The sequence below is a fragment of the Corvus kubaryi genome, unplaced genomic scaffold (assembly GCF_017639235.1).
Source record: "Corvus kubaryi isolate FWS band 111438036 unplaced genomic scaffold, C.kubaryi_AGA036_p1.0 37397, whole genome shotgun sequence".
Taxonomy (NCBI): Eukaryota; Metazoa; Chordata; class Aves; order Passeriformes; family Corvidae; genus Corvus; species Corvus kubaryi.
The window spans coordinates 11929775-11943737 of NW_024581136.1; the positions used below are offsets into that span (position 1 = coordinate 11929775).

A 13963-nucleotide genomic window follows, 5' to 3' on the forward strand; every position below is an offset into this window, starting at 1 on the left:
TCTGTGTGTGTGTGTATCTCTGTGTGTGTGTATCTATCTCTCTGTGTGTGTATCTATGTGTGTGTGTATCTGTGTATCTGTGTGTGTGTGTGTGTGTATATGTGTGTGTGTGTGTGTATCTGTGTGTGTGTGTGTATCTGTGTGTGTGTGTATCTGTGTGTGTATCTGTGTGTATCTGTGTATCTGTGTGTGTGTGTATCTGTGTATCTGTGTGTGTGTGTATCTGTGTATCTCTGTGTGTGTATATCTCTGTGTGTGTATATCTCTGTGTGTGTGTATATCTGTGTGTGTGTATCTCTGTGTGTGTGTGTATGTCTCTGTGTGTCTCTGTGTGTGTGTATCTATGTGTGTGTGTGTGTGTGTCTCTCCTCCTCATGCCCTCTGGAGATGCTGTGGCTGATGGGCTGTGCTGTGTGAGTCCTGTGCTGTACACTAACACCCCCCTTCTTTGCCATTTCCCAGCTTTATCAGTGATGAGAAGTAGCAGCAGCCCTTAGCGATGGGTGATGTTTTAGCGTACGAAGCTGAGTTACTTGGACTAGTGAAAGAGGTTGGTTTTCTCTCTCTTTGTTGTTGTTGCAATGAGCAAGCAAGATTTCACAGTGTTTGTATTCAGAGTCAGGCATTGTAACTGAGGTCTAAATTCTGGAGTTATTTATCTGGCTAAGTGTTGCTGCACTCGGAAATCTTGCTGACTCCTGTCATGCTCTGTAGGTTCAAAAGGCTCAGTGTCCATTAAATGCCAGCAGTAAAATTTTCTTGTTTGGTTGAACAAAATTACTGGCTAAACCAAGGGGCATCATTCTTTCAGAGAGGGTGTACTCAGTTGTCTCTAGGATGCAGGAGGAATTGTAGATGTTATTTTCCTACCACAAGGTATCAGTTCGTGGTTTATCACTTTGCATTTATGGACCATCCTACAGAGAAACTTTGGCATTTCATGGGTCATTCATTGAAGCATTAATAATAAAGGATTAATCATTTATTGAAGCATTAATCATTTAACAAATGTCATTCCTCTATGTTTTTGGCTTGTAGTATTTGGATTTTGCCGGATTTCAAGAAACGGTGAAAGTACTTAAAAAGGAATGTAAAATAAAAGGGAAGCCACTACCTCAGCCAGCAGATGTTTCCTCAAAAGATTCATTGCCTGTTCAGGTAATGCATCATTTACACTTATTTTGAGTAATAATGAAAATAGAGGCCACTAACCACCCTGTGAATTACTACAACAGTGAACTGTCTGAACAGATTCTTGATTATTTGGAGAAATCTCCTAGCAGTCTTCTTCCAGCACAGGAACCTTCAAGTTTGGGGTTGGTTTTTTTTTTTTTTTCCAGAACTCCAGTCATTTTGAACTCAAGACACTAGTTTGGATTTACACTACTTTAAGTTTTTACTGATATGCTTGAAAATTTGGGCTTTGTTTCTTGTATTGATGGTTGATACAAGCTCTCAAAGATATTAAAGATACATGAAGAAAGAATATTTGGGTGGTCATTGAATGGTGGGAGATTTTTGAATTAAACTTTTAGTTCTAAGTGTTCAGATGACACTGGAATTCTTCATTCACTAACTTACTGCTGAGAAAATGTGGCTCTTCTGTGTTTGGGTTTTCACTTGATGCTTTTCCCTTTCACAGGAAGATCTACTCACAGCATTTGAAAATGGTGATCAGAAAGTTTTCTTCCAGCTCTGGGAGGAGCATATTTTTTCTTCAGTCCATGACAGTGATCCAGCTGCTCAGAACCTGGAGTTCTATCTCCACATCTACTTTGCCACCTTCCTCTTGAAACAAACTATGGGAAAGCCTGTAAGTTTAGTTCACAATTCACCTCACATTGCTGTTTGTTTTACTTCATTTATTTGTCTTTAGTGTGGATGAGGATGGGGTGTTCTCTAAGAATCATTCCAAGAATATGTATCCAGTTTTGGGCACAGTCTGCATTTTAGATCAACCAGATCCTTTGTATTGTGAAGTACAGAGATGGAAGTTGGAACTGTCCTTATCCTGCAGTTCCTCAAGTATTTCAAGTTGGAAAATACCCACATGGCAACACTTTCACACTTGTAATTGTAGATCATAGCAGATTCTTAAAACACTTATTTTGCTTTGAGTTTGGACTGAAGCTGTGAGGTGAAATATAATAATTTCTGATGAAATGGCAAAGCTCAGTTTTGACCAGCTCCGTATATCATGTTGAGAAATATAATCCCAAGATGTTAAAAATTAAAATCTCTGTTACATGGAACTTTTATGTTGAAGAGACATTTAAGTAGCCTGGACTGAGCCAGATCAGCCAGGGCTTAATAGCTCCTGCCCTTCACCTGTCAGCTGCTGCAGGAGTATTTGGATGCCTGCAGTCTGTTTTCCAGCCTCTAAGGAGCTTTTGTTCTGTTCTGTGTGCCAACTCCACTTCCCAGTGCTGTGCAGGTGGGTTTTTTTGTTTCTGCACTTACCACTGGAATAAAGCATGTCTACAGTAGGTGTTTCCTCTCTGCCCTGGATGTAGAAATGGCATTTTTCTTTAAAAATCTAGCCTGAAGTGAGCAGGAATAATTTACATGCAAAAAGCAATTGTCTGTCTCTTCTTTCTTTGGACCTGGATGACAGAAACAACAATATTAGTTAACGTTTTCCTTTATGACCGGTGAAAACATACAATATGTTCTCTAGTTAAATAAATACTGTTCTTTAGATAACAAATATTCTGGAATTTCAAACTTGATATTAATATACTTGGGTCTCTTCTTTTATTTGCCAGCTTTACAGTGCATTCAGAATGGTAGTTTTCTAAATTAAAGCTGCTGCTTTATTTCCTAGGACAAAGCTGAATTTGAGGATAGGATTTCTTATTTTAAGGCATACCTGGAAACAAAAGGAACTGCACTGAGCCAGACTACAGAGTTTCTTCCCTTCTATGCTTTGCCTTTTGTTCCGAACCCCATGGTGCATCCTTCATTTAAAGAACTTTTCCAGGTAAGTATCTGTGTTGCAGAGATGGTGCTTATGATGACTTACACTGAGCACCCTCTGCACACCGTGCAGGTGGGAGGTTAGGTGATGACTTCCAGAGCTGTGGTTTGGTGTTCTAAAGTATTGTTGGCAATTCCTGTGGGGAAGGTACAGCGACCATTTCATGTGCTGATGGCTTGCTCCTGCAGTGCAAAACTGCACCTTCACTTCTCTGTTGTGCTGGAAATGTCTGGTTGTGTGGCTGCGCTTGGGCTGGATCAAGAAATTGCTTTCTTGGCTGTGAATGTGTGTGTAAACAGTTCCCACGTACACATACCTACACAAATTTGTTTGTAAAGCCTGTACAGTATTTTTTAGAGTTATTTGCTCTGAATGCTTCCCTGTCTGACCACGTGGACAGTTATGCTGGCCTGGCTGAGCAGCTGTGGGCAGCCACTCCGGTGCAAGGAGATGCCTTCAGCCTCCATTGCTGCCACACTGCTTTTGATATCAAACCAAAGCTGAAGTGATAGTTGCCCTAGGGCTGACTTCGGAAGTACCAACTGAAGAGGAGCTCCAGTTTAACACCAAAAAAAGGCATATACTGCCATTTTCCTTCAGGACTGGCTATAAATAATGAGACAGACTGGTTGACCTCAGAGATGGAATATGACTACTCTTTTTAAATTATACTTAGCAGCATTTTTTTATAATGCCTTATCTAAGACGAGATCCTCAGGTTTATTCAGAGTAACCCAGTGTCCAAGCTCTTAGTCCACACTCACTCATATTTTCTTGTGGGAATTATACAACTCATTCCATGGTAGTGTTGAAACACAGATTGTTTTATGTTTGAGAAAGAGCAGCAGTGAGTCACTGGTTTACTAAGCAGTGTTCTTATGGCATATATTTTTCTCAGGCATCTGATGCTTTATATAGCTGGAGTTCCTGTTGGTTTGTGTAATACGTCTTGAAAAATAATATGCACTCCTCTCTGTAGGAGACAAGGTTCCTTTGGTAATACACAGCTTGCTGTGGTACACCACTGTCTGGATACTGAGTTGGTAAATGCAACAAGTCAATTCTCTACACTCTCCAGCATGGTGAAATAAGGGCAAATCCGAGCTGTGAGAACAGCTTGCAACATACATGTATACAGCAGTAAATTTAGGAAGCTCCTGCTACTTGTTGGAAGACAGAGCTTTTTCTAATGTTGGCTGGCTCTTCCTCAAGGAGTAACCAGCTTCACTGAAGGCTTGAAATAGAAGACACGAGTATTTGGTGGATTCCTAGGTGTAGTTTGACTTTTTTCCTTAACTGTTATTTTCTTATGCATATGAGACACTACGTCAGGCAGAGGACAACATTCCAGTTAATGCTGTTGGTCTGTTCTGCTGGTATGTTTTTCCTGCATGAGCTGTTTTCCTCCAAATCCTTATTTTAGAAACATTGTACCCTGATCACCAATGTCATGTCATGACACTTGCCATAGTTATTGACAAAACTTACCATTCCCAGATCTTGTTAGGAGCAAAAGATGAAAACTGAGCAGTGCAAAATTATTAATTTTGTACTCTATTTAATACATGTGAAATTAATTTTTTATCTTTTTCTCAAGTTGCTTGTATTTTAAAGGTACTTCTACTTTTGGGGCAGTTGTTGCATGTGCACATGAGGCACACTGTGTGATAGTTTTGTACTTTAAATAAAGCTACATTGTGTTTCTAGAACTCTTGTCTAGGAATAATACTGAACTCCCCTCTGACTTCAGTATGCTTTTATGGGGAGTGAGCAAACACATTCACTTGAGTAACAGTGAAGGGAATATCTTTTCAATCTAATGCTGGCTGCCTTGTTTACTAGTGGGAAGTTGCTGTGATCCAAGCAGTACTTTCTGCAGAGTGTACATATTTGGTGAACAACTGTCATTATTTGTTTTTCTTTTCAAGGATTCTTGGACATTGGATTTAAGGACAAGATTGGAAAAGTTCCTGTCTCTGACTCTCAAAGCCAGACAGACTCCTCGGCTTCTCACTATATTTGTATCCTTCTAGGAAAACACTTTGCAGATAATTAGAAACACTGTAAAGAGGCAGAATAATTTATTGCAAGAATGTGCTGCTAATATTTATTGCAGAATTGCAGTAATGTTGCACTTCAGTGTTTATGATAGGACACACTGTTTATATACCACATTCAAAAATAAGCTTTTGAAAAAGTCATGTACAGACCATGTACAGATCCACATGAACCTACATGTTTATCAAATGATCATTCTTTGCTTCCATGTATGAAGTACAGGATACTCAAAGGCACCAACCTGACCTGGCTTCTTTCTTAGCATTTCTAAAGCTGTTAGTATTATTTTAAATTAGCCATTTCAGGGACTAGCTGAAAGTTTTTCAGGGGTTTTAAGGGTTCTAGAAATTATTTGGTCACTCAAAGGTCAGCAAAAGGTCTCAAGTCTCTATGCAACATTGTGAGTTGTGCACTTACGAGATTTTTATGTATTTGTTGTTGATTTATGTATTCTGTGGCGCATCAGGCAGTGCCTGTTGGCTGGGACAGTAGGAATATTTGGCTTGGTCGAGTTTCTCATTCTGTGTCTCTGGAACAAACGCTGAAAAGATGCACATTTTCCTGAACTACTACTACTCGTGCAACAGAAGGAGAGTGGACAGTGCAACAAAGGTAAATGCTGGGCTGTGGTAAGGATGTTCTGTAAGATTGTCATGGGCTGTGAGAGTAGTGGGAGGTTCTCCTGCAGGGGTGGGGAAACCAGTGATGCATGGCAGAAGGTCCTTGGAAATCCAGATCCCAGCCTTGGCCATAGCTATTGATAGACTTTTTGAGCTCAGTCAAGTTCAAGCAGTCAATAAGTATCAGTAAGTATGACTAGAAATGGGAAAGGGCCTAGTAGTGGGATTTTTATTCAACATCTATTCTGTCCTGAAATATGTAAAAAGAAGTGGAGAACTCCATAAAAAGTGCATACTAGCTCTCCTTTTTTAGTTCTGATGAAAGTAAGTTGCCTCAGATTCCTTTCCCTTACCTGCTTAGGCCTATCTGCATCTTCCAGATTTCAAATGTCATTCAGTTGTTCTGATGACTGTCTGATGATCTTAGACAAAGCTGATTTTTGTTCCTGTTTAGTCATTCTGTTTAAATAGTACCTCCTAAAATAGAGCATATTAATACCTCCTGAATAAGAATGTGTTCATTTAAATGTGACTGGCTGATGTGTTGCATTTTGAGGTAAGCTGCTTCTACACACTTAAGTGTGTGTGTGTCTTGGGACCTTTAGAAATAATAATTTCAGCACAGAATCCTGTTAGATGATGATAACACTTGAAATATGTGCCTTTTAAAAATCAGTTCAATGAACAGAACTTAGGTTTCCAAATACCTTGCATTAATTTTTTCACTTGACTTTCTGCATACACTTTCTCATATAGGGATCTCTATGAGACCAGTTGGATTCTTAAAATTACTTTTCCTCTTGAGTTATTTTAATCTGTCGATTTATCCTGAGGATTTACTCTTTGTAGATTGAAGTAAGGAGAAAGTTAGGTTTTCTCCCAGTGTGAGTTCCATGTATTTTCTTTGTTATTTTGTGCTTTGTGTTGTTGCATTAGACTTTCACTGAATAATAGAAAGATCTTCTGGATTTTTATTTTCCAGAAGTTACACTTTTTCCTTGTGGAGGACTTTCCTTAAGGCAATAATTCCATGCTCTTATTAAAAAGAAATAGCTATGCAGTTGGGCCTGACTTACTTGGGGCCTGATTATTTTTAATTTGGGGAGGTTCTGTGCTTTTTACAGGGACTGTCATGGAATTGAATTCATGCAGGTCATCCTTAATTTGCAGATCTGTTACGTGCCCTGGAGGTTGAGTCAGTTTGGATTTTTCATAAAGGTTACTTGAGGGCTGTCTCATATGAAAGTTTTGGATCTAAGAGGTTATTTTTGCAGTATCCTGCTCACATCATATGGGATCCACAGCATTTACTCGCTGCTGGAGAATATTTACTTTATCAGTGAAGGGGAAATGCAAAGAAAATTTATAGGCAACACATGAATGAAGAGCAGTGTGGCAGAGTCCTGAAAACAGCCTTTTGTAGATAGTTGCCAGTCATCAATCTGACATGCTGAAGTACTTCAGGTTTGGGTGGGGTGGTTGTAAATGCTCTTGAGCGTGTCCTGGAGTGTTCAGTGTGTTTACCTTGCCTGATTTACCTGCTACAGTCTGGCTTTTCACCCATTTGCTAAAAAATTTCAGTTCCTATATGACTTCCAAAGCTATTTGTATGGCAGTTGTGCTTAACTTACAGTTCTCCCATATGTTTTCAGTTTGGCTGGAAAGGAAAAAATTGCAGAATGGTTGGCATCTTGCACAGGGAGCTTCAGACCTTCTTTGTGTCCTCTCTGCTAACAGGAACTGAGGGAATGAAGTCTTTGGAACTGTGTTCAGCTGCTGTTCCCTTCACTGCCTCATTACAAATCTGTGGATGAGTTCACAGCCACTCTTCCACCGTTTTGGGGAGGGGGAGAGTGGAAGAAGCGTGTCAGGCTGCTGCACTAGAGAAGGTGGAGTGTGACCTACCTGTCTGTCAAGATTTGCTAAAGTCTAAATGACTATGTATGTGGAAAAGTGTCCATTTAGAATATGGATAGTAATTTTTAAGCAAGAAGGAGACTGCATTGAGTTTTGGTTATGTAGTTTTTTCCTGCTGACTGCAGTTGGAAGACATATTTTCAACATTGGAAATTTTACCCACTGGGCTATGAAAAGCAAGCAAACTCTGAGAAGGTTTATGCTTTGTGATTTGATGCTTCCAACTTTCCTTTGAGTGAAAGTCACGCTCTACATACATCCATTGGAAATTTTTGAATTGAATGTGTTGTGTCACAGTTAAATAAAAATTCCCATTTGCTCATCTAGGCAATAGAATAAAGTGCTGGAGTGGCTAGTTTTGTGCAATGGTTGCTCTCAGAATCTTTGTTAGTTTAGAAAAATGTTCTTGTTTTGAAGCTGTATCATATTAAAGCTGTGGTCGCAGTTTAACAGTAATGGCTGTGAAATAAAAACAAGATCAAAGTTGAACTACTGTAATCAAGGCTGAATAATTTGGTTGTCTTTGGAAGTTATCTTAACTCTTCTGATTTTTAAGTTAATGTTGATTGGAGTTGAGATTATTTTAACAGCTTACAGAATTGTAAAAAGCTTAGGACTTTCAGCAGGGTTGCTTAATGTTACTGTTCTAGTGGTGTTTTGTTTATTGGTCTGGTTTTTTTTAAGTGCGTTTTGCTGGGTTTGAACAGGATCTGTGGCTTGTCACAGCTTCTGTTGTTTCACACCAGGTTTAGCTCCCTCCTAGGAAGTGTAAGAGAAATATCATTAAGGTGGCTTGGTTTGCAGCCTGGTATGAGTTGTCAGTCACAAACCCTGCAGGTGAAGAATGCTGTGGTTCATGAATGGTTCTCAGAAAGGAGCCATCCTTAGGGGGGAAGAGTCTTTGAGAGTAAAATAACTGTCTTTTTTTTTTACTTAACTTGTAGAAGTAAGAAAATGTGTCTTCCTGTACTCCGTGTTTTATTTTAAGACTGTCAGTTTATAGCTGTCTTATAGCTAAAGTCTACCAATGCACATATTCTCTAAAAGATCCCATTAAAAAGATCATTTTGTTATATTTTCTGAAAGCAAAAATAAGCTGTTCTGCCACCTGCTGCTTTAAATATCAGTGAGATAAACTGTGTTGTGTTGGGCTGTTTAGAATGCTTACTTTAACCCAGAAAGATTTTAAATCTGTGAGAGGGAATCCTACTTTCGTCTGAAACTCCATAGTGAAGCTGATTCCTTCCCACTGTTTATCAGAAAGTCCTATGGTAAATATTCCATCTGTTCACAGATGGGCCCAATGCCATTTTCACAACACTAAAGCAGTACTGGCTTCTCAGCAAACTAATTTAAAACATAATATTCTAGCAAAATACAAAACATCAGCCGTAACAATGGAATTATTGTGCCTTCCTTCATGTTTTTGTCTGGTCACAGATATGCACACTGTTGTCCACTGCTCCAGGTTCTGTGCCCAGTTCCATGCAGAACACGGGCTTGGCTAGGTCTGAGAATGGGGGGAAGGATGCAGATTCTGGTACTCAGTTTGCTTTTGTCGCTAAAGTAATTGAACCTGAAGGAGCAAAATGTATCAGAAATGTAACTTTTTTATTATTCAGATAGAAATGAAAGACAAATTTGAGTTATCTTCAGAAACTGAGGATATTAAAAGTAAGCAATATAGTTTAACATCAACCAGTAAATGATGGATTATCCTCTTCACAAATGTATTCAGTGATGTTTACTGCCTTAGAGTTGTGTTGCTACTGTAGCTGTGAAGCAGTTGGTTCTTTGGACAATTAAGGCATAATAAATACTCATAGGTGTTGCAATGAAATGGAATCATGCTAGGATTCGTTATCCTTGTAGGCAAATTCCACACCTCAGAAATGGAGGTTGTCCCTTCAGAGCAGTAAAAATGCTTGTGGGTTCTTTTGTCCTTTAGTTTGAATAGGTGATGCTATTTCTTTTTTTATTATTCTCTTGACAGAAATGATGCAACATCTTCATCAACAGTTAGTGAAGTGCGAGCACAGGTACATGACCCACCTGAAACGATTTCACAAATTGCAGGTGGACTACCATAACCTCCTTGGAGTCACTGCAGAGCTGGTGGATTCTCTGGAGGCCACAGTCATTGGCAAGACGGTAAGAGATGATTCAGATGTGCACTTTCTTCCACACCCCCCCCCAGAAAATGGAGACCAAAGGGTGAATTAAGCTTCATAGTTATGAGCATTTCTGTTAGAACTGTGGCTCTTTACTAATGAAACACAGCACTCTGGGATGAGCAGTTCTCCCATTGCTCTGGTGAAGGAGGATAAAAGAAGTGCAAAAAATGCGTTGAACTGTGCTGCCTCAAAAATCTTGAAAAAATGATCACCCTCTCACAAGACACCTCAGATCTCTTGTGAGAGTCCCCTTTTGAGCTCTGCTCTCTCTAATCAGCAGTGATTAGAGGGTATTTCTGTGATTACTGACTGCAGTCCAGCCCATCAACAACTGTCATATATTTAAAACTTCAGTTAGGTCTGTTTTAAATTCCATGGTACTGGAAACAATTGTCTTACCCAAAATTTTGGTTAGGGAAACCTTTGCTCTCTGTTCTGCTAAACTGGACTTGTTAATTTAATTGGTAAAGGGGGCAGGGATAGGAGTGAATGAGCTATTCATCATGTGAAATGGGCCACATGTATGTGACTGGAGAAGGTACCACTTTCTTAGGAGTATTTTTTATAGGAAGTCGATTGTCTGTTTCGTGTGTTGTGCTGTCTCCTCCGGGAGCATAACTTCTGTGTACACTGAAGGCTGTTCTTACAGCAGATGTTAGTGGCCTCTGGGTGCTTTTAAGAAGCTGTGAATTGTTAGCAGGGAAAATGACCTGGCATTTCCTGTGCTGCCTGCTGAAAAGCCAGTGTGTACCTTCCTCCTGTCATCAGCATGAACACCCTGTGGTTTGTTACTGCGTCTGGGATCACTGCTCTGTATTAGTACAAGGAAGAATTTGCCCATAGGGGTGGATTATGCTTTACAGCAGATTAGGGAAGGTATCTGCTCACAGGAGCTTCGGTAACAATAAAAACCACAGTCAGTGGTTTTCTGCTTCCCATTTCACACCTCCGTGCTCTCCAGGCGATATCCAGTTACCCTCTGTGGTTGGGAACCGGACGCTGGTTCTCTTCTGTTTGGATATTGTTCCGTTTCCTTTGTGAGCCTTGTGTGGGGCACTCGTTTGATCCTTCCCAAGTGTGTCCAGCTGAGGGTGCTCTTCTGTTACGGATCCTGGATTCTGTCATTTCTGAATCCAAAGTGGAGCTGGGTACTGAATAAAGTGATATTGAAGTTACGGTGTTCTGAATTTGAAGGGGTTTATTGTCCCGCTGAAGGTCTGGGAATATCAGAAGTGTTCTCAGTTGCATTTCTGTAATCTTGGTCCTCTCGTCTCTCTTCTGGGGAAGGTACTAACTCTCCTGAAATTAAGCTGTTCTGTTGTGGTGTAGATTTCCCAAAACAAAAAAAACTAAACCCACTGAGATGTTTTGCATTGAAAAACAAAGTGCTGTGCTGTGTAATTCTTATTTATTCTCTCTGCTGTACAAGACAGTTGTGTAAGTTCTGCTCTTTAGGTAAACAATACATCAGCATTGTTTAAAGCTCAAAACTGCTTCATTTTTAAATTTGATAATTTGATTTGATTTTGAACCTTTTGATTCATGAAAATCTGTATGCAAATAGAGGGGTGACAAAATCTGTTTTTCTTCGAGACTCTCTGAAAGTGTTTAGCACTAGTCTTGTGAATACCATAACAATTCCCAGATAAAGAGAATTTACAATTTTTAAAATTTCTGAACAGAATGATAGTTGCAGTATATACCTTGTGCTTGTGTCAGTGAGCCTCAGGTGTGTGATTCCTTACTCTTTAAAAAAACCAAACAAACAACCTTTAATATAGAAACACTTGTCTAGTAGAAAGTGTGAGTTTTATGTAATCCTGTTCTCACTTTGTTTCCTAATTTTTAGATTACACCAGAGTATCTTCAAAGTGTTTGTGCTTGCTTGTTTAGCAGTCGTACGAAGCAAATGGTAGCACACGGCATTGACTTCACAAGACCTGGAACTGTAAGTATAAATGTTTGGGATTTTTACAGTAACTATCTTAAAAGACAATACTACTTTAGCTGTATACAGAACAATAAATGTTCTATAATGGGAAAGATAAAACTTCATGTGTTCAAGCTTATATAAGAATATGGCAGTACATTGTTTTGTTGATCTCAGATGCTGGTCAATGACATGGTTGTGCAGTTATAGCTGCATAAGTATGGTTAATTCTGTTATTGTGAGGACAGTAAGATTTGTATCTCTTAAAATGATAATAAAATGCTTTTAAAAACCCCAAACCAAATCCTAAAACTAATGTTCTGAGTGTGGTTTGATGGTACATCTTAGCCAGTTTAGTTTAGCTAAAAAAAGGGAGTGGTGTTGCTCAGCTCTTGACTCATACTCTGTTCCTTTCTGTTGTCAGTGATGCTCCTATAACTCTACAGAGAATTGGCTTAGCCAGCTGAAGGAGAAGCATCACACAGGATCATGAGAACAAATGTGGAAAAGAGGAGGAAGAGCCAGTTTTAGATGAGCAGTTAGCTGATACACCTAAGCTACCTTACTGATTTATGTGATGGTCTTTTAACATCCTATCTAAGAAACTTTGATCTTATGGATAAGCAGCTCAGGATCCCTAGGGTTGGTTTTTGCCCACTTGACCATTCTCTGGTTTCTTTTCAGCTGACTGCAGTACACCTTGCTCATTTATGTTCTGCTCAATCTCTTCTGCCTAAGTGGGGAGAGAGTTTTGGGGTTATTTTTCAGCAGCAAAAACAGCTTAGGATAGTTTCTAGTGTCTATGAAACTATTCCTGTGAGATTTTAAATGAGTTAATGATAGTACAAAAGCTGTTTTAAAACCTAGCTTGCTCAAGTTTTTCAAATAAGCATTAATCTTAAAACTACATCAAAACATTTTACTAAGAAAATATTGTGTGCCACTGTTTTACAAAGACAAGCCAAAATCATGAACTGTGCTTATTGTTTTTGCCATGGCAGGCATTCATGTGTACTTAACTTGGTAGCAGGAGAACTTAGTGAAGTGTCAAAAGAAAAGCAGAAGAAAATAAAATTCCTGCTCCTTATTCTAGCCAAGGTTTTTAATAACAAGGATGCTATGGGTACATTTTGTTCCTCTTGAAAATTTGCTACAGAAAGATAAGGAGAAAATAAAAATGCTTCATTTTCTTTTCTATGTACTAATATTTTCAGAGATAAGTGTAATTCCTAATTGCTCTTCAAGCTGTTTTAAATGCCCTCACTTTCTGTTAATGGTCAGAACTCCTTTCTCTGACCTGCTGTGAATTTAGGAGGTGCACTGTAACGCAGCCTACAAAAGCTGCTATTTTAGGGTTTCAGGAAGGAACCAAGATCTGTTTGTCTGCTACCTCAATATTAGGTGCTGTCTGCTCCCCTCAGATTTACACCATGTCCATAGCTTATGTCATCTGCCATCCCGTAATGTCCCTCCTCCTGCCCCATCTTTCTTCTAACCAACAACTTTCAGAGGTCTTTCCTCTTTCCTTGCCAGTGGCTTTTTTAGATAATGCTTTAGGTACCCCAGTAGTTTCCTGTATTTTTGCCATCTGATGTTGAGGTTGTGTGTGTTTCTCCTTCCCTGTACTGAGATCATCCCTTCCGTACAGCCACATGCCCTTTTGTTTCTGTTCCTGCTCTCTGCTTGCATCAAGACTTCTCTTTTTCTGCTGTGCTTTCAAGGTTTTCCATTTGCCCAGGGTTTTGCTCATTATTTCTATTCTTCCTATCATACATTGATCCTCTGGTCTCTTGAACCCTTTTAGGAATGGGGCAGAGGGAAGAGCGTCATCTTTATGCAAGGTTCTGATTTCTGCTTCCCTAAAAGTGTCTCTAAAAGCATTTCTGCTCCAAAAGTGCCTTTGCTGCTATGCTTATGGCACTGTGGCCATTTTGACAGTCTCCAGCTGTGCAGATAGGTTAGAGAAAGAGAACGTGTTGGTGGTGGATTTTTTTCCCTGCTGCAAGTAAATTTTTGTCTCCCTTAACTGAGTAAAGCTGTGTATTTCTGGCACAGTTGTATCTATTTTTATACTAGGCTTTACTAGCATAACTATTTCTGTGTGACTTTGTGGCTCATTTATCCACACTATTTGAGGTAGTTGCTGTGACAGCCAAGCTCTCTAGTGAAGGACCAGTCCAGTTATAGCCCTGAGACTGTTTAGATTAAGGGTTTCTTGACTGGTTTAGGTCACGCCTTGACATTGAGGTTCTAGCAGCTACTGTGGTTGAACTCTCATGTTGTTTCT

At 39.4% G+C, this 13963-nt stretch overlaps 1 protein-coding gene across 8 annotated transcripts in view; it reads left to right on the forward strand.

Annotated features, from left to right (window-relative positions):
- ARMC9 (armadillo repeat containing 9) overlaps positions 1-13963 on the forward strand; it is a 61777-nt gene that overhangs the window by 346 nt on the left and 47468 nt on the right. For all 8 annotated transcript variants that reach the window (XR_006018415.1, XR_006018417.1, XR_006018416.1 and 5 more), the window contains exons 2-9: positions 463-550; positions 1039-1158; positions 1643-1813; positions 2825-2980; positions 4906-4998; positions 5623-5647; positions 9566-9723; positions 11596-11694. Coding sequence is in view for 4 of the 8 variants with exons in the window: in XM_042042440.1 (XP_041898374.1) it covers positions 500-550; positions 1039-1158; positions 1643-1813; positions 2825-2980; positions 4906-4998; positions 5623-5647; positions 9566-9723; positions 11596-11694 (873 nt within the window). In the remaining 4 variants the exon portion in view is untranslated. The remainder of the gene's footprint in view (positions 1-462; positions 551-1038; positions 1159-1642; positions 1814-2824; positions 2981-4905; positions 4999-5622; positions 5648-9565; positions 9724-11595; positions 11695-13963) is intronic.